The sequence below is a fragment of the Acomys minous genome (assembly GCF_964271855.1).
Source record: "Acomys minous genome assembly, chromosome: 1".
In the NCBI taxonomy this organism is placed as follows: domain Eukaryota; kingdom Metazoa; phylum Chordata; class Mammalia; order Rodentia; family Muridae; genus Acomys; species Acomys minous.
In genome coordinates this window covers 109,965,694-109,987,431 of record NC_140483.1, presented here as the reverse complement: position 1 = coordinate 109,987,431, position 21,738 = coordinate 109,965,694, and the positions used below count along the sequence as shown (strand labels likewise).

The 21,738-nt window shown below is 36.5% G+C and overlaps 1 protein-coding gene across 7 annotated transcripts in view; it reads right to left on the bottom strand.

Moving 5' to 3' along the window:
• Positions 1 to 21,738, bottom strand: part of SNTG1 (syntrophin gamma 1) — a 707,225-nt gene that overhangs the window by 211,649 nt on the left and 473,838 nt on the right. For all 7 annotated transcript variants that reach the window (XM_084773017.1, XM_084773015.1, XM_084773016.1 and 4 more), the window contains one exon: positions 4,820 to 4,922. In XM_084773017.1, the coding sequence (XP_084629143.1) occupies positions 4,820 to 4,922 (103 nt within the window). The remainder of the gene's footprint in view (positions 1 to 4,819; positions 4,923 to 21,738) is intronic.

Genomic DNA, 21,738 nt, shown 5'->3' with positions numbered 1-21,738 from the left:
ACCTTGCACAAAACTCAAATCCAAGTGGATTAAAGACCTCAACATAAAACCAGAGACACTAAATTGACTAGACGAAAAAGTGGAGAAGAGCCTGGAACACATTGGCACAGGAGACAGCTTCCTGAACAGCAGCCCAGGCCTTAATGTCAACAATTAGTGAATAGGACCTCATGAGGCTGAGGAGCTTCTGTAAGGCAGGAGACACTATCAAGAGAACAAAGCGACAGCCTACAGACTGGAAAAAGCTCTTCACCAACCCTACATCTGACAAAGGTCTAATATCCAAAATACATAAAGAACTCAAGAAATTAAACACCACCAAACCAAATAACCCCTTATTTTATATACATCCACAATGTAATGTATTATGGCAGTTCCAGAAGAAGGCAGAGATGTGCTTGGAGCCTACATGTTATAATAATAACATTTCAAAATTGAAATCTGAAACCAGGCATGGTGGCGCATGCCTTTAATTCCAGCACTCTAGAGGCAGAGGCAGGCCGATCTCTCAGAGTTTGAGGTCAGGCTGGTCTACAAAGAGAGTCCAGGACAGCCAAGGCTATACAGAAACCCTGTCTCAAAAAACAAAAAAATAAATAAATAAGAGCAAATATGATATAATATAATATGACATAGCATAACATAATATAACATAATAGTAAGAGCTGAAAGAAAGGCTAACATGGCAACCAAGAAAAGCATATCTAGAAAAGGATATAAAAAGGTGTATGGAAATGCAGATCTTCTTAGGTAAACACTGAGAGAAAAATCTCCACTAGCTTTGAATTTTGCAAAATGATGAGATTCTTCAGTTTAAAATGAATCATCATTAGCCATTAATACAAATGTATTTAAAATATAACATTTCCTGTGTTGACAAATAAATGGGTAAATAAATATCATTTTAAGAATGTCTTTGAGTCATTATATATCAGGTATTCTCAGCTTTGAAGTAAAAGTTTTACTTTAAAAAAACCAAAAGGTATACTTATAAACCAGTTCTAATTGTTATAAAACTTGAAACTTTATAATGAAACAATAAAAACAAAGTACTTGTGAAGGAATACAGTTTTATGTGATAATAAAGCTACAAACTCAATTTTACATTCATTGGACAGTTAAAGTTTTGGATTTATGTAAGTTTGTATTTCTTGGAATCTAAATCACATCATCACATATGGTATTCAAACACAGACCTCTTAAATAATTTATAGCATCTAAACAGATCACATATAGTAAGTTCAACTGTACTTTCTCTTGCTTATATAGCTTACTTTTAATGGGAATTAAAATAAAATTAAATTAATATAGGAATAACATAAAATTTAGTACTTAAGTTTAATAATGGATAAAACAAAAGAACAATTGTACTAAAAAAACATATTTAAACTGATCTTGAACAGTCCCATAGCTATGTTTGACTTAAAACACTGAAAAAAGCCACTCCATCAACAATAGTAGTCTTTCCATGTGAACATCAATTTTCTCTTAGTTAACAGATTATGTCTTAAAATTAGTCAATGAATTTCAGATTAAAATCAAATTAACTATCTTTCTGTGTGCTTAATAGGAATGGCAAAAAGTACACACACACTCATGGAATCCAAACAACACACTATTGAATAGAAACTACATCAAAAGATAAGTCAAAAGAAAAGTAAAAAATTATGAGAATTAAATTATAATTAAAACAAAAAATACCAAAAACTATGGGTCACAAGAGTAAATTTTGCAGAACTAAGTGTTTATATCAACATATTGAAATATCTCATATTCATAACTTTTTTAAAAAGAAGAAACATTACCCCAAAAGAATAAATGGTAAAAGTTTTCAAAATCAGTGCTGAAATGAATGAAATTGATATAAGGGACAGTAAAAGAAAACAATAAAATAAAGAATGCCTTCTATGAAAAATGTAAGAAGATGGCAAACTTTAAAAATAAAGTATACAAAAGAAAATACGAAAAAATCTAAATTAATTAGATTTCAAAAGGGAAATTAGAGTTCAAAAGGGAAATACCACAAGAGAATCTGAGATTTTCAGAGAATCATAAGGTTGTACAAAACCTGTATTCCTCCAAACTGGAAAACCTAAAAGATATAAATTAATTTATGGATATATACAATCTACTCATGTTAAATCAAGTTGAAGAAAATATTTAATTAGATACATAATACTATGAGATATAATCAGTATCATAAAATAGCTTTGGGTCACATAGCTTCAGCTCAGAATTTTATCGCTTATTCAAAGAACAACTAACACCAACAGTCCACAAATTATTCTGTAAAATGGGAAACAGGAAAACATTTCCAAATTCTCTTTACAAAACCAATATTACTCTAATACCCAAATCAAACAACAATTCAACAACAAAATATAATTATAGGCCAGGAAATATAATATATTCCCATTAGAACATAATAGGTTCTACATCTTGCTACAAAAATACTAGATTCTCCATGTTCATTGCTTCTCATTTCAAAATATCCAGGAAAGAGAAATAGCCTATGTGCACATATACATGAAATGTGATGCATTTATAAAATGAATAACAGCTGTTTAAAATGAAATTATGAAATATTCAGGTAAATGGATGGAACTAGAAACAACCACTCTTGGTGTGGTAACTTAAACCTAGAAACACAGCCACTGATTCTTTTCTCTAAATATTTGGACACAATGGTTTCAGTTGGAATACCCAGAGAAGCTAGCTATCTCCTTGTAAGTAGAGGCGATCTCTCAAGGAAGTTTAAATAACACTTAGCCTTGTAAAGAAGAAAGAAGAAAATCAGAAAAGAAATAATTAAATTGGTTGAAGGATAGGAAGAAGTGGTATAGAAGGGAATAGGGCATGGATAACACTAAGGACCTTTTGAGAAAGCCAACTAGAAACCCAGCTTAAACACACACACACGTTATAATACAGTCACTCTATAATGAGAAAACAATGCTCAAGTTAGCTATCATATGTTACCAAATAAAACCCCTGGTATTAGGAATGGGTTACATCTTTTGTGCATTCTTAGCCAATGAGGTCTCATAGATCCTCTCTCAAACATTTTAAGCTATTTCCAATACTACTGTTTACTCCCCCCCCCCAGAACTGTATGGTGAGACTATTACTGAAGATACCACTTACTCTGTGATATAGAACATGAAAAAATGTAGCTGATACTCTACTTGAATCTTCATCCCCACTGCTTAGTCTTTATAGTTCTTCAAGATACTATATTCATTATAAGAAAAGGAAAAAATCTCATGCAGATATGAATCCTGTGATAAAGCTATATACCCTTCAATAAGACCTTTCTGGAAATATGTCTGCTTGTGCAATATTTGCATGAATTTTATGAGTGGACAACCACCTCTGTTCTTATTAAGTCCTACCCAATGAAACAAAACACATTTCTGAGAACGCTAGTGAGTTCAAGAACCTATGGCTAGGTATAGCAAGGGCATTTGAATAAACCCTAGTAATATTCTGGTAAGTGGAGATAACAGTAGAACAACCTCCTAATTAATTATATTTATATCCATTAAATTAATACATTGTTCAATCCTCATTATGGAAACTTTTTCTTCTAGTAGATAACAACTAACATAGAAACCTACAGCTGATCAGTGTACAAAGAACATAAGACATCAGATCATGACTCATAAATATGATGTCTATGATAAGTCATTCCCTTTAAGGTTTGGGGATGTGTGCAGAAGAGGAGACAGAAAGATTGTAAAAGGCGGAGGTAATAGATAACTTCAAAAAAGTTATACTTTTCATACACAACAGGATAGAGGCATATAGGACTCACAGAAATTATTACAGCATACACTAAATTTGCACAAGATCAAGCCAGAGAATATCTCAGGACTCAAATGACATCCATGCAAATTTGAATACCAAAAAAATACAACCAAAATGTGCAATGATCCTGTCCATCACTAATGATTAGGGAAGTTCAAATATAATCCCATAAGATCAGTATATAATCATTACGATACCTATGATAAAAATAACAGCAAAAAATAATTACAGATTATTAAAAATTTTTTGGAATGTTGACAATGTTGGTGAAAATGTGAAATGGTGGTGGTTCCACTGAAAGTACCATAGTTTGTATTCAAAACATAACAAAGACAACTCATGACCAGAAATCCCACTTCTGGTTACACATCCCAAACAAGAGAAAGCACAATCACAAAATGATACTTATAGGAATACAGCCTTATTGACAATCACAAAACATTGGAACCAACAAAATGTCCATTAGCTGATAAAAGTTCAAATATGATGGAATTTTTACTCAGTCTTAAAAACAAATGATATCTTGCCCTAAGACAAAGTTCCACCATGTATTACACACACACACACACACACACACACACACACACACACACACACACACACACACACATTCAATAGAAACAAAAATTCTAAATATTGGGAAAATGATCTGAATATAAATGTATCTCAAAAGCAATAAGAATGGCTAAAGATCATATGGAGCACGGTAAAATGCTGGGTAAAGTGCAGGTGAGTACAATCTAAGTGCAGGTGGAGAACCAACTAGTGGAAATTCATTAGGTGGCTGATTTCAAAATCACTAGAAAGAAATATTTTCACCATAGTAGAAATTATATATATATATTACTTTCAAGAGAAGAGAATGCCATGATTTGGTGACTTCATGCAGTATGTATGTACAAATAGATCCAACTGTATTTTAAGAAGAAAATGCCAACTACTGGTTGGAAAGAAATGGGGGAAAGAGCAAATTCAATATTCTGGTTATTGTTTCCACTCTATAAATGCTTACATGCACAGTCTTCATTCAGTGGGAGTTTGAGGAAAGCAGGTGCTCTTTTTAAAAAGGAAACTGTCAGGGTCACTTCCTCCCCAGCATTCCGAAGAACTTGAACCTGCAAACAGAAAAAATTCGAATAATGTAGCCATCATTAGTTATACAATTTCTTATAATTATAAATCCTGGATATTGTTGATTGCTTCCCTCTTGGTTTTCTTTTGTGCTCAGAAACAGTGAAAGGTAAAACAGATGACTTCTTCAACAGTGCTGTCATAGACTTAATGCTCCTCATGCTTGTGTGCTTCTGCTGCAGTCTGAAAGGATGCACTAAGAACCTCTTAGTCACATCCACAGAACACCTCCTGAGCTATGGTAAACTTAGGCAACATTAGAGATGAGATTACAAGGTCTACAGAACGATGGGCGATAAGCAATGTTGAAACCACTATATCTATTAGTTTCGTGACTGCTTATTGGGTATTTTGTCATGTAAAATTGATTAATTTTTTTCTAGTAAAATAAAAATGACCATGCAGATATGGACCAAAGAAATACTTATAAAGAAAGCTGCTTCAATTTATTCAAACCTTTCTTCAAAACATGATTAAAAATTTCCTTTCCCTGAAGAGCTGAGAAAATAAAGAAATTTGGTGTCAGCACTAACTCTCAACACTTGAAATTATAGAATAGTTAGGTCTAGTTTTACCTGCTAGAACCAAAGCAGTTCCGGTTTTCTTAAAAATCAAAACAATAAAAAGTAGTCAATGGAGTCTATGTAAGAAAGAAACTAAAAGCTGGGTGTGATGGTACATGCCTTTGATCCCTGCACTCAGGGAGGCAAAGGCAGGCAGATCCCTACGAGTTAGAGGCCAGCCTGGTCTACAAAGCAAGTATGGGAGAGAGAAACCATGTCTCAAAACCAAAACAAATGAAAAAAATTCCAAAGGAATTCTAAGAATCTGAACGTAGTTGCAGCAAATTACACAAATGTGTGTATGATTTTAAACTTTGATGTAAACCACAGATAAAATTAAGAATCTTTAAGAAGTAGTTAAAGAAACACAAAAACACACATCGCTCAAAAACATTCATCCTGGAAATTCACGATTGTTCTGAAAATCCTCTTTTCCAACCAAAGAGACTGTAACAACAAGGGTCAGGTTTCTCATCCTGACTCTCCAGACACCCAACTCTGAAGAAAGAGCCTAGGAAGGTAGGCAAGGCCCACAATCCACGCCAACTTGCTCTCCCATAGCAAGGGAAATCTCACATTGAAGCAATTCTTTCCTAATGAGTGACATCAAGAGGCCAATCTGGAAAGCTCTTTCATCTCTTCAAGCTATACCAGCAGCAGAGAGCAGTGATATTTCCAGTGACAAAGGATTAATCAACCAGAACAGAATGCTACAAGTAAACTCAGTACCACATAGTCTAAAAGGACCCATAGCCAGACATGTATTGAACAGTGAATCCCTTGTCAAAAAGAACATAGAAAACTAACATAGGATATGTATTAACAATTAGCTAGCTTAAAGAAAATGATGACAAATATGAAATAAAATTATTTATGCAAAAAATAAAAATTTGGGGAAAAAGTGACCACAATGTAAACTACCTCTTAGAATTCTATGACATGGACCATAAGATAACCTTAATAATGACAGCAAGGAGCCTACCCTGACTGGAGGATATGAGACGGACTCTAGCAGAGACTCATAGTATCAGGGCCATCGAGACTGATAAGTACACCTCTAACTAGACAAGTCTCCTAGTAGAGGAAGAGAAACACCAACTCACTCACAAAAACTTCAACCCAAAAGTCACCCTGCCTACAAGATGAACAAGGATAAAGATAGAACTGATAAAGCAGAGATTGAGGGAATGTCCAGCCAATATCTGGCCCAACCCAAGAGCCACTTCATGGAAGAGAGCCAATCTCTGACACTATTAATAATACCCTACTGTGCTTGCAGACAGGATCCTAGCAGCATTGTCCTCTGAAGGACTCTACCCAAAAGCTCTTCAAAACAGATGCTAAGACTCACAGCCAAGCATTGGGGGATACAGAAGAAGTGTTGTGAAAAAAGTAGGGGGAAGGAAAAAAAAGAACTTGGATGAGACAGGAGCTCCACAAGAAGACCAACAGAGCCAACTAACCAGAGCCCAGTGAGGCTTGCTGAGATTGAAGCATCACCCAAGGACCATGCATGGACTGGACCTACACCCCTTAAGAAGATGTAGCTAATGTGCAGCTCATGCAATGTGGGTCATCTAGTAAGAAGAGTGGGGGCTTTCTCAGACATGGACTCTGTTGCAAGTTTTTTGAACACTTCCCTCTTGTGGGACTGCCTTGCCAGGCCACAGGAAAAGAGAAGGCAATCGATCCTGATGCAACTTGATGAACTGGAGTGGACTGGTAGTGGGTTTCCATTCTCTGAGGACTAGGGGGAGGGGGATGAGTGGGAGGGTGGGAGGAAGGGTGGGGCTGGGAGTGAGAAAGAATGGGACTATGGTTAGGATGTAAAGGTAGCAAATAAGTAAGTTAATTTTAAAAAATAACCAGCAAGAAGTTGCAAATCAATTGAAATATTATAAGCTCTTAGGAAAGAAGTGTCAAATTATAAAAACATTAAAATGGAATTCAAAGAACAGAAAAGTATGAAGACATAAATAGACCAATTCCTGGGTTAAAGAAAAGAAAAATAGTGCTGGTGGATCAAGAGATCTGAAGCTTTAGTGACAGGGAGGCAATTTGAACATATGTGAACATCTATTTTAATAAATGGAATCCAAAAATATATAAAGATAATACATCTTGATCAGATGAGATTTAATCTAGAAATATATTATTTAACATTAAATAATGAATTTGCTGAGACACCTGGCCAGGTCTGGCCTCTGCTGGGTGGGCTCAGTGGAAGAGAGCAAGAATGTGGTGGAAAGATGGGAGAAAAATAGAAGAATGTGGTTTGTGTGCTATAAAGAGAGGTGGAACTGGAGATACAAACGCAGGGAACAAAGTCTGATGTGAGAAGCCTGTGCTGCCACCTGAGGACATGGTGAAGTCCACACCTGTGCCACTGATGAGGGACATGTCTGGGTCCTTAGTCTTACAGCTGGGGTCTGGATTGGTGTCCATGGCCTACATGTGGGTGTTCACGGTCTGTACTGTATCCTGAAGCCATATGAGTGTTCAAGGGCCACACTGAGGTGGCTCTACCCTTCTCGGGCCAATATACTGTGGTGCCAATGGTGATGAGAGCTGGCCATCACCAGGGCAGCACTAGAGAGCTAACCCTAGTGGTGAGGATGTGACTGGAAGAGCTGTCTCTATTGGTAAGAGTGCAGAATTGGTCCCCACCCCACACCAGATGCTACAACAGAGAGCTGGTCTGTTCCCCTCAAGGTTGGTTGGGAAGAGTTGGGCCCAGAGACTTGAGCATGGGAGAGCTGGCCTCACCACTCACTTGGACAGCTAGCTAGTTCTGATGGTGTAGGCGTTGGCACAGGGGAGCTGGCAGGCTGACCAATCCAGCTACCACACAGGGATAGATCCAAGGCTTTGATTTGGCTCACCCTTACATCTTCCCCATTTATGAGGTGATGAAGTGTTTGAAGGGACTGGTCCTGTGACCCCACAGCCACAGGATCTCCATATCTCCAAGCAAGAGCAGGATATTAGAGAATTTGTATGAGGGTTCAGTGCTGCTGGTGCAGCGGAAGCCAAGTGCAGTGAGCTAAGCTAATGACTCATGGCAATAAACATTAGCAAATACAGCTGTTTGGGAAATGATGTATATTGTGTGATGTATCATAACTTCTAATGGTACTACAACAAAAGAATATGTGTTGAAAAGCATGAAAGATGAAGGAGCAGAATGGTATGTCATTGAAAGAGGAGCAGGTCTTTGCCTAGGGGTCGGTGAAAATTTTTATAGGGTTTTGTTTTGCTTTGTTTTTCTAATCTTTCTTTTTACTATTTATTTATTTGTTTTTGGCCATGGAGATTACCAGTGTGGTAAGCAGATATGAAATGACTGAGAAATGAGTGGGATTAGGGTGAATGATGTGAATTTCCCAAAGATTCAATAGAAATATGTTAATAAAAATGAATTCATGCAACTAACCATATGAAAAATTAAGTTGATCCAGAATATAAAACAGTTGACAAAATTAAATACTCATTTGTGAAAAACACTGAATAACAGCAGAAGCAAACTTCCTGGAATTGGTACATGTAACATATGAAAATGTATGAATAGCATCTTCCCAAGTGAAGAAAGACTGAAAGCCAGGATCCCTCAGGCATAGAAAAAATAAATGAATGTGCATAATTACTCTAGTCAAATTTAATGGAGGTGTTAAATTAGAGTACTGGTATAGAAAAATATAGGAATGTGAATTCAAAAAGAAGACATAAAATTGTCTTCAGTTGAAGATGGCATGATGGTTTGCATAGACAATAGGCAATGTATTAGAATTATAACAGTCACAGATGATAAAGTTCATTATATGCCCGTGACAGGCCACAGAGGAAGAGGACACAGGCAGTCCTGATGAGACTTGATAAGTTGGGGTGAGTTGGTAGGGGAGGAGGGCTGGTTCTCTGTTTCTGAGGAGTAAGGTTAATGGTAAGAGAGAAGGGGGAGGGCACGTGCGACCCAGTGGAGACAAGGCAAGTTCAACCTTCAGAATGTAAAGTAAATACATTTAAAAAATAAAATTAATTTTAAAAAGTCCAAAAAATTAATGATATGGAATCAATGCAGATTCAATTGCATTTCTGTGTGCCGGCAATCAGAAGTTCTATTTTTAAAAATTAAACCATATATAAACCCAACAACATTATGAAGCACTCAGGTATGAATCAGACATAAGTTATACAATGCTATGAACTTAGATACATGGAACATTACTGGCAGTTTTTTAACATATCTACTCAAAGTGTTACTCAATATTGTTAAGATATGACATATCATTATCTGATCTAGAGATTGAAGTATGTTGAAATGGAGGGCCAGAAAACCTGTCTAGAGAAATTGTCAAATTGATTCTGAAAATTATTCACAAAAAAGTTAAAAAATTTTAGTATAAACACCGAAACAATAGAGGATGTGGTTGACTGATGAACATTGTTTTACTTCAAGACTTAATAAAAAAACAGAAATATTGATATTGAAAAACGAACAACAACAAGAACAACAAAATCCCAAACTGGGCTCGGTTTAGATAAATACCTAAAGACGCATTCCAAGACATATGAGCAAGATTGTTAAAATATCTTAAATCAAAAGTCAATGATGAAACAGAAAGTCCATCCTGATGTCATCAAAATTCTCAAGTAGATATATCCCAAAAGAACTTAGAACTAATCTCAATACAAATTAACTCATAAAATGTACACCGTGTTCTTCTTGTAGGTTTCCAGGACCCTCTGGGTCCTTCTATTTCCCCATCTCCTATATTTCTCTTACCTAGAGTCCCAGTAGGATGTCCTCACATCTATCCCAAGCTCCTGGTAAGTGAAGACGAGGCCTGATGGCACTCAAAGAAAGAATAAGCAGGCTACCAAGATGAGACTTGATAGTCTATGACCATATAGTGGGGGAGGAGGTCCCCCTCGGTCTTAGACCTAGGGGAGGGGAATAGGGTGAAAGCTGGAGGGAGGGAGGAATGGGAGGATACAAGTGATGGGATAACAATTGAGTTGTAATCTGAATAAATTAATAAAACTTAAAAAAAGAAAAAGAAAACAATTCCTATCCAAAGAGGTGAGTAGGGAGGAAAGAAGAGTGCTTTTTGGTAAAGAAAGGTGGTGACTTAAAGTTGAAGAAAAGGCTGTTTTGTGAAAAGAGATGTGATCTTTAAAGAGATTAACACCATTAAAAAAATGGATAACTTTTCACCAATGACAAAAGAAAGATGTCCTGATTGCAAGACCCCTACAGTCAAAGACTTAATCTTGTAAAAATAGAAATCAATTTGAGAAAACAAAGCTTAATTTAATAACTCCAGTATTCCTTCCCAGCCTCTCAAACACAACTAAAGAAGTGTCATCTTGGAGTAGACAGACAGAAGATAATTCAACTTTGGTCCAAGAAACCAGGCTCCATCCTGAGCTAAACTAGCATCTGCCAGCATCATCCAGGTGATACTGTTTTTCAGGCATCAAAAGCAAAGCACTCTGAGGTGTCACAGAATCTTGTACCATATTCCCAGAGACCAATCAATGTGATCAATGACTGAGTCCCTAAAAGTCTACTGTATATTGAGTATCAAGTTGAAAAGGTATGGAAATGGATTTTTCAAAATCATGATGAACTTGGTATTATATAGAATCCTCAATGAAACTAATTTTCAGGCATGTCAGTGAGGAATAATCTAGATTGGGTTAACTAGAGAAAACCAACCTTAAAAGTGGACAATTCCATTACACAGTCTACTGTTCAGCACTGAATAATAAGGAGTGGGAATAATTAATCATTTGTTCTTTGCTTACTAACAATGGGTATATCCAATGTGAACAGCCACACCTATAATCCCTAGGACTGAAGGCCTAAATTAGTTTCCTTAAGTCACTTTTGTCAGGCATGTTCTTGCAGCAATGTGAAAAGGACAGCAGGCTACCAAGAAGAGATTTGATACCCTATGAGCATATACAGGGGAAAGAAGTCCCCCTTAGTCACAGTCATAGGGGAGGGGAGTAGGGGGAAAGCGGGAAGAGGGAGGAATGGGAGGATACAAGGGATGGAATAACTATTGAGATGCCATATGAATAAATTAATAGAATATTTTTTAAAAGAAAAGGAACTAAGACACTTTCAAAAAGTTGAACTTGGCTAAAAGAGCATATTCATTTCGTACTTCTTTCATTGATGTTTGCCACAAAATTAATTTCTTTCTATTACTTTCTCTTTCTGAATTTGTAGAACAGTTTGCAATTGTATTTACTTTCAAAGAACCAGCTCTGTTTAAGTGATTCTTTTTATTCTTCTTATATACTCCATTCCATTAATTTCTTCTGTGATTGCTGTTATTTCTTCTATTTGTCCTTATTTTTCTACTACATTGAAGGTCTTCATTGAATTACTTATTTGAGAACTCTAACTTTAATGTAAGCACACATGGCCATAACCTTAGGACACTTCTTGTGTCTGAAAAATTCTGATTATTTGTACTTTTTCCCCCTAAGAATTCTTAAAACTAAAATTCTAGGAATTATAAAAGTTTTTGACTACTCTTCTTTGAGTAACATGGGTAACATATTTTCTAGTATTTGTGTAGTTGCTATGGCTCCTATGACTGTTGATTTCTAGTTCTTATTTCAAAATTGCCTAATAAGAGACAATGTTTCATTTTATTATATGTGTTAAGTCTTGCACTATATTAAAAATGTGATCTATTTCTACAGAAAGTTATATGGTGTTCTGATATGAATATCTAGTCCATATTTAACTGACTGATGATGTAAATGAATTTAACAGATTGTTTACTTGGTATGTGGTACAAATTTTATGAGTAGTAATATTTTTCTTTCATAATTCCATAGATGTTACTCTACTTTTTTGCTATGATAAACTGCTAACCAAAAGAAACTTAGAGAGGAAAGAGTTTATACAGCTCACAACAGTGGTTCTCAGTTTGTGGGCTACAACCACTTTGGAGGTTGAATGGCCCCTTCACAGAAGCACATACAAGATATCACACGTATTAGCGTATCAGATATTTACAGTATGATTCATAACACTAGCAAAACTACAGGTAGGAAGTAGTAACAGAATAATTTTATGGTTGGAGGTCATCAAACATGAGGAACTAAATGAAAGTGTCATGTTAGAAAGGTGAAGAACTTACTAATTTAGTCCATCGTCAAGGGGCACTAGGGCAAGAACATCAGACGGCAACCTGGAGGCAGACACTTAGAGGTAATGGAGAAGTAATGGCCACTGGCTTGCTCTCCATGGCTTGCTCAGCCTGTTTTCTTATACAAAAAGGACTACTGTCTAGGAAGAGCATTGCCCACATTAGTTTGAGCTTCCCCATAGCAATCATTTACTAGGAAAATGCCCTATAGATAAGACAACAGACAAATCTGATGGAGATTACTTAATCGGTTCTTTCTTTCCAGGTACATCTAGTCTGTGATAAATTAGCAAAAAACTAACTAGCACAAATGACCCATTACCAACTTAACAATCATTATTATTAGACCATAACCTTTCCTTTTCCTTTTTGCTTATCGCCAAGATGTCATGTTGATGCCACAGTGTGAAGTATAGTAGAGCTTAATTCTCACTCAGAATGACAAATAGAATAGAGTCTGAAAGCAGTTGAAGAGAGGGAACATTACAAGAGCCTACCATATTTGTCCTCTGAAAGACTCTAACCAGCAGGAGATCAACACAAAAGCTGAGTCTCACAGACAAACGTAGGGCAGAATGCAGGGAGTCCTATGGAAGAGTGGTGGGATAGAAGGACCCAGAGGGGAAGGCGCTCCAGAAGAAGACCAAGAGAGCTAACAAATCTTGGTAGATACTGATGCAACAAACAACGACCATGCATGGAGGAGACTTAGGTGTCCCCAGTCAGATGTAATTGAAAGGCAGCTCAGGCTCCATATGGGCCCCTATTAAGGAGAACAGAGCCTGTCCCTGCCATAAACTCTATTGCTGACACATTGATCACCTCACCCTGGCAAGGTGCCGTATCATGCCACAGAGGATGATGATAGAGGCAGTTCTGATAACACTTGGTAGGCTGGAGACAGTTGAGGGGGGAAGGGCTCCCTCTCTCTGATGACTAGGGAAGGAGAATAGGTGCAAGGATGGAGGGAGGGTGGTACCTTGAGGAAATGGGGGGGGGGGACTACAATTGGGATGTGAAGTGAATAATTTTTAAAATAAATTTAAATTAAAAATGTATTATAACTTTAAAAGGTGTCAGTCTTTTAAAAATTCAAACACCTTAAAAGTATAAAAAGGTGTTGTCAGCTCCAATTCTTTTGCTCTTCCGTCCGCAATCTATGCAACTTGTCTCTAATATTTAGGCTGGCTCAACTTCACAGTTGCCAGTATACTTGATATTCACTTTATGTTCCTAACATCTTCCATATTGTGGACTCTACTGTAAATGAAACTGTACCTTCATCAATGGCATCCTGGCCCCCTCTATTTCATGTTTCCCACCTCTCTCTCTCTCTCTCTCTCTCTCTCTCTCTCTCTCTCTGTGTGTGTGTGTGTGTGTGTGTTTGTGTGTGTGTGTGTGTGTGTGTGTGTGTGTGTGAGTTTTAATTAGAGAGTTAAGGACATTTACATTTAAGATTATCATTGATTAAGGTCTACTAATTTTCTAATACCGACTTTTTTTTTTTGAGTCTTTTGGAATAATTTTCTCCACCCCTATAGCTATTTAAAATCTTCTTTATTTACTCTGATGGACATGATGATAGATTATTTTTTAACTATTCCTTCTATAAAAGTATTATTACCACACCATGTAATCTAAACAGCTTTCTTTTTCATTTATGTTTCTGGCTATTTGAATGTATTTTGTAAGGCTATTTTGATGGTCCTAAGTTACTATCACTCATATTTGTTCATAAATGTTCTGAATTTTAATAAATTAGATAAAACTCATGGATATAGTAATCTTGTCTGGCCACTATATACTTTAGTGCTTAATATGTATTCTTTCCTGCCTCTGTGGACTTTGTGTTAAAAAAAAAGTTATTTTCATCCTCATATATTTGTGTGTGACACATAAGTGGTGTGACATTTTTCTCTTATATTTATTGATATTTATTTTCTTTATTCAGCATCTCAACTTTAATGTGTCATGAGCAGGTTCATCCATGGTTCTTTATTTATGTTTCTAAGTGTCTCAGATGTCCATTTTCATTTGTAGTTGGAAATTATTTGTTACAATTTAATTAAGTAGGTTTTATTGTTGTTGTTCCTTCAGGTTCATCACCCCTTTTGACACCCCATGAAGTCTTAGATTAGGTCTCTTGATCACTCCTGGTTGATCATCAGTGATCATTTGTTTATTTTTTCAATTGTTTTTTTTTTATTGATTTGTTTGTGTTGTTATTTTCTGTGTTCTTGTTTAAATAAAAGTTCTCATAGTTTCAAGGCAACATTGTACCAGTGATCTGCATTACCAGTTTTTAGACATACATTTCCAAACTAGTACACAGATCTTAATATTTTCTTTGAATATCATCATCAAAATAGTATGTGTTACTCTATATTTGTTTCCTCATTTGCTTTCAATGATATTTTCACTAGTCTGACATTACCAGGTTGGAAAATAAAATTTCCATATCAAATTAGAGCTCAGCCCTAGAAAATCCAGCTTCTTTTCATTTTAAGTCAATGCATGATTCAAAGTAAAAATTATGAATTCTAGACACATGACATGAAAGCACAACTATTATCTCAAATTACCTTGCTTTATGTACCTGAGGGAAAAAGATCTGGCTATTACATTATAGCAATCAATCAGAACAGAGGAAAGAAATAGCATTAAAAACAACTCTATGAATTGAATACTGAGCCTATCTAAATATAACCATTCACCTATCCAATAATAATCACTTACTTCCCAGTCATTTGACAAAGTGAATCTTTATCACCCTACCTTCTTTGTTCTTGGTTTTTCTTCTGTGTCTTTAAAGGACATCATAATTAATAGGACTCAGAACAAGTATTTGTACATCTACTACAGCTCAGTTGAGTAAAATCAAGTGTTATACACACATAAACACATAAATGCACATACTCAGGCATATATGCACATACAACACATACACACAAACAATGCACATACACATGCATACAAACAAGCATACACTAATGCACCTTTCATCTTCAGTGGCAGCAGAGCCAGAAGACAGACACTGAAAGAACCTTGTTTATGGGCTTGCAGGATGTCAGGACAATCAAATAAGATTTAGATATAAAATGAGTAAGTATCCTTCTTAGTGATGAATACAATATAGTATTGTGTCCTTGAATTGAGCCTTAACACTAAACATCACAAAGTATGTTCTTAACATTCTGGATCCAGGTTTAGAAAGATTTTAAACGTGTCTTTAGCTAACATTTTTTTAATATCACACTTTAATGTCTGTTACTTGAAAATAATGAATACATGTGAACACTAAATAATTTTTTAATTGGGGCAAATAAGACCTCGACTTATGAACAACATTATTGGGCTACAGAGATGAAACTACAACTTAATGACTTTTACAATGAGGCTAGATAGCCATTATGTATAGTTTTAGTATGTATCTACTCTCACACTCAATTTATAAAGGAGTCCACATGGTAGATGGGATTGAGAAATTACTACTATCCTTCATTGGCAGTTTAGAAGTGGACTCACATCCAGAAATGCTGCAGGCAAAGCAGAGGTATCTACCAGTTTTCAAAACAGACTACATGTTTCCTAGTTTTTGTTATTATTGCTGTTATAGTTTTGCTTTGAAAAAGCTTTGCAATTGTAATGCCCAAAATTAACCTATAAGCTCTACCTGCCCAGGGACCAAGTCATTTCCTGGAATGCTGGCACCTTGACACCATGGCACCATGGCACCCTGGTACCTTGGCACCATCAGCAGGGTTTTTATATCTAGGCTGCATAACAAAGGCAAAGACTCCCCAGGATTCTGGGGGGCCAGACATAGAGTTTGAAGAGGCCAGTCAGGGATTGTGCAAGGAGGAGTCTTAAGCAGCTTCCTATTCATTAAATTCTCCTGGTCAGACTCATGAGACCTTTGTGTGCCAACAATTCAATTGTTACTGTCATCTCTGTTGTGTCCCTGCATTATATCTTGTGTTGTGTGTCTCTGGTCTTTGGGTGTTCTGACTTTGGGCTGTATATAAAAATAGATTCAGAACCTGCTTGGTCTATATTTCCTGCATACTCAGATGAAATTCATCCTTCTCAGGTCTCTGATAATGTTGATGATTAATCTAACTGTACCTCTGGTAGCTTAGGAACAAAAGGCAACTAGCTCATTACCCCAAGACAATTAAATACCACGTTAGTTCATTAGTTAGAGCTACTAGGTCTCTTACTGCTCACAGGCTTCACATTAAAGGATTACTGTTCCCAGCAATCAATCCCCTGTGTCTCATAGTAAATGACTGAATAAAAAAGATACAAAGTTTATTAACGTTCTGATAATACAAACATTTAAAATGTTTTAGTATCTAAGAAGTTATTTTAAAATAAGTAAATGTAAGTTATAACTTAAAATAGGTAAATACAACTTATAAAGGATAGAGTACATACAAGGTCGAATGTCAATAAAAGTGATTTAAGGTATATGAAAAAATATTTAAAGTGTTTCAGATTTCTCTACCCTTATATGCTAATTATTACTCTAATATTCCAAAGTTGATAGAACACTGACTGCTTACTTTCAGTCACAAGCTCAAGATTTTGAGTTTTCTTTGTTTGTCTTCTAAATATGGACTTAAGGATGGCTTTTATCAGGCTAAAATGTGATCTATTTAATCTCTCTCCCTGGATATAAAAAATATTTATGCTTTTTAACCTGAAATTATAGTTTTTGCTAAGAATCAAAGTCACGAATCTATCCCTGCTGTTTTACAGACACCTGTTAACTGCTTTTTCTCCAAATGGCTTTCAATACCATATTAATACTCCTTATGTATATCTCCTTTTGTAAAGTAAAAAATTCATGTAAGCTTCCGGGAATCAAAGAAGTCATAAACCCTGGATCCACCTGCCACAGGTCAAAAGGACTCTAGATAAGCACAGCCCGACTTTCATTACCTGTTTCAGAGAATCAGATTTTCCCTTGGTCTTTGGATTCCTGCCCTTCTCCAATTACCAGGACATTTTAATTTCCATCCCTAGTCTATATTTGTCTCACCAGATTTTTACTTGGCTGACAGACTTCATCCAGGGATCACCTGCAGACTGCAAACAGCTGAGCTCTGGACTAGCTGAAATGTGATTGCTCCCTGTCTCCTCAGCTGAATCAGCTAAACAGATGCTTCTGAGAAATGCCCCGTTACCCAGCCTTTGACCAGCCTTTCAGCCTTCCTGAGCCTAGGCAACATGGCCCTAACGTCAGCTAGTAGTAGTTACAGAAGAGAATGTCATGCCTTGACTCCAGTACCCCCAGTAGACTGAAATGCTAAGTCAAAAGGAAACTCCCTGGCACAGGGGACTAAATGGTTTCCTATAAACCAATTGAATATTATAATGATGGCTATTGGGTCCAAAAACAAACACAAACCCACCATAACATTAAGGATTTGCAACTCCAGGGCAGGGTAGACTCATGACCAAAACTAACCTGTAAGCCCCACTTGCCCAGGGACCAGGTAACTTCCTGAAATGCTGGAAGTTGTAGTTCTTGGAAAATAACAAAGCCTTCTGACAAAATACAGTGGCCTCTAGGTTTGTCCTTATAAACCCCTGCAACATGTGGTTTGGAGACATGTCGATTCAGGGAATGTTCCTGAACAAAGTCCATCTTCTGGTCAGCATTCAGTATTTAGTAAACCTTGCTTTAAATTTGGCTGAAAATGGTGGAAGTGGTTTTTCTCCATTTAATCCAAGGATTGATACAATCCACAGACTATTTCTGATAGTGAGGTAGACTATCTGCAGGCCTTCACTTCTTCTGTTCTGTAGATTCTAAACCCCCAAGGCTCACTCCCAGCTCTGCAGAAGAACACTCTGAAAGCCTTGCCTACCCCTCTGTTCCCAGCACCTGTAGATCCCACGTATCTCCCCCTTCTAACCTCATTTCCCCTACTCATTCCTTTTTCTCTGCCTCCTAACCTCAGTTGGCACTTCCTGCTAACCTAAGGGCTGCTTCTGCCAAGACAACACATAGGCTCACGGAAGATCAGCACCCCTTTTTCTGCTCCTCCAAAACCAATTTTCCCAGTCTCACCCCTAGCTCTGTAGCAGAAAACCTGCAGCAATCTCCCTTTCCATTCTGGCCTCACCCTCAAGGGACCCCAAAGATCTTCTCCTCCAACTTTTCCTTCCCCGACTCATTCCATTATCCCAACATCCAGTGCCAGCAGGCGTTCACTGGAAACATGTCTGCCCAGCAGGTCAGAGAATGAGGTAAGCCTAAGGAAGCCCTTCCACACTCCTTCCTTCCCTCTAAGTTCAATGCTCTGTAACAAAACACAAGCTGCATCCCACCCACACAGGCATATCTGCTGTGGATCCCACAGACTATCTCCTCTTAAGATCTCCCTTTTGTCTCATTATCTCAGCTTCCAACCAGCAGGTACCCCTGATAACTCATAATCCATGTCTGCTAGACAGCCAAGTAGGCTGCCTGTAAACCTTTCTTACTCCTCTGTTTCCCCAGATGTACCCTCCAGTCAGCGCTGCAGCAGAATACTTAAGATAGCCTTCCCTGAGGGAGGTAGTTGGTGGAGTTTGCCATTGTAGTTCCTGTTTGAATTCTGACATTTTTCATTGCTAGCATTCCCTCAATGTCCGTTGTGCTGTTATTGTTTTTTGTTTGTTTGTTTGTTGTTTTTTTAGCATTTTTTTTCTTTATTAATTTATTCTTGTTACATCTCAATGGTTATCCCATCCCTTGTATCCTCCCATTCTTCCCTCCCTCCCATTTTCCCCTTATTCCCCTCCTCTATGACTGTTCCTGAGGGGGATGACCTCCCCCTGTATATGTTCATAGGGTATCAAGTCTCTTCTTGGTAACCTGCTATCCTTCCTCTGAGTGCCACCAGGTCTCCCCCTCCAGGGGACATGGTCAAATGTGAGGCACCAGAGTACGTGAGAAATGCAGTTTAAACGGATCCATAACCCCTTGTGAAATAGAAGCAGAAAGTCTATCAGATTTTCAAAGAATAGTTAACCCCAATACTCCACAAAATAGAAGCCAAAGGAACATTGCCCAATTTATTTTATAAGGCCACAGTTGTCCTAATACCCAAAACCAAAGAGGCCTATCAAAGAAAGAGAATTACAGAACAATTTCTCTTATGAACATAGACACAATAATACTCACAAACTGAAAATACAAGAACACAACACAAGCATTCTTCACCATGATCAAGTAGGCTTAATCCCAGGAATTCAGAAATTGTTTGGTATATTAAAATCAATTAATATTATCTACCATATAAATAATCTGAAAAACAATCCATAGGATCATATCATTAGATGCAGAAAAGCCATAAATCAACAGATTAATGTTCTTATGATTACATAGAGAGGCAAGCAGCAAGCACATTGTCGACAGGGGTCGGCGCCTGGTTCTCTGCATATATATTATAGCTTTATGATTAGTACTTTTAAGAGACTCTTGCATGTGTAATAGAGTTGATCTCTGTCCTCTCTGTTCTTGTGCCTTCTATTCAGACTCTTACTGTAGCTTTGTTTTGCTCCATTTTAGTACAGTAGTTTTACTCTTGTAGTATTATATTATCTTGTTATGTTTTGTTCCTGTCTCCTACAAGCCTCCTCTTTTCTGAGGAGAGACAGAAAGAGAGTAGATCTGAGAGGGAGAGAATGTGGAGAGGGTTGGGAAGAGCAGAGGGGAGAGGAAACTACATTCAGATTATATTGTATGCAGGAATAATTTATGTTTAATAAAAGAGGTGAGGAAGAAAGAAGTAAAAGATTTGCTTCATAGCTCAAGTTGTCCACAAACCAGAGGTCCTTCTATTTACAAAAATTATGTCTTTTTTTTTTTTTTGACTCAGCTGGGATATGTCGCTAAATAACTCACATAACTATATAAATAACCTTAAAGCAATTTATTAAATTCCAATATTATTTCTTCAATAATTCAATCAGTCTTTAATTTTATTTTCTATTGTTACGTGCTCAATTTGTAAATTTACAATCTATTGTGTAAATTCAGTTTTACAATTGAAAAATATACTATTTAGGGAAAATAGCAGGTTACTCAGAGATAAAATTGAATTCTAAGAAGTTTTGTCCTATGAAGTGCTACTGCTTAAGGAATATGTGATTGCAGTGCAATATAATTGAGGTCTCATATTTATTTTATCAAAGTAAGTGAAAATAAAATTAATTAAAAATATTTATATGAGTATATGAAAAATGAGAGGACATTAATAAGAATATATACACATGGTTTTGTGTTTGATATTATATCATTTTTATCTTGCCTTTCCTCCCCCCAAACCATCTCATATACCCCTCTATGCTGTGATTCACATTCCTTCCCTCATCTTACAGTAATTATTGTTACATGAAAACACACATACACACAGCTATCTATCTATCTATCTATCTATCTATCTATCTTTTATATATTATCTATCATCTATCTATATTTCTAATTTGTTTATCTACTTGGGCATTTAAGAATATACATATTCCTAAATATAAGCTGTTCACTCTGTATTATAACCCATTAGGGTCCTACAGGCAACTAAGAAATGCTGAGAGGAGGAGAAATAGTATTCCTTGAGGAAGAACACACCAATTGCTTATCTAATACCAAGTGTTCATCCCTGAAAACCTACATGCAAGTAATATTATATAAATAGTGATCTATACACATAGTATTTACAATTACAGCAAATGGAGAATGAAATTGTGCTGTAATTAAATGAGTTAGATTACCAAATAAATCCTTAATGTCAGAAATTCATTTTATCATGGTTTATCATGAAGTGAAATACATACACAGAGACACTGACACACAAAGAAAGTCTCACTTCCATTAAAGATTAAACTAGAATTTTCATTAGACTGAACACTACTTAGAAGAACCCCAACTAGCATGCTGCCCTAATGTCTGCATGGACAGCATCATTCTCCTTCTAATATATTCTCAGCAATCATATTACTGTCATAACTTATTTCAAACAGATCTTCCCATACCCCTGTCTTTCCTTAATTTGTTTGCTTGTCATGAATCATGT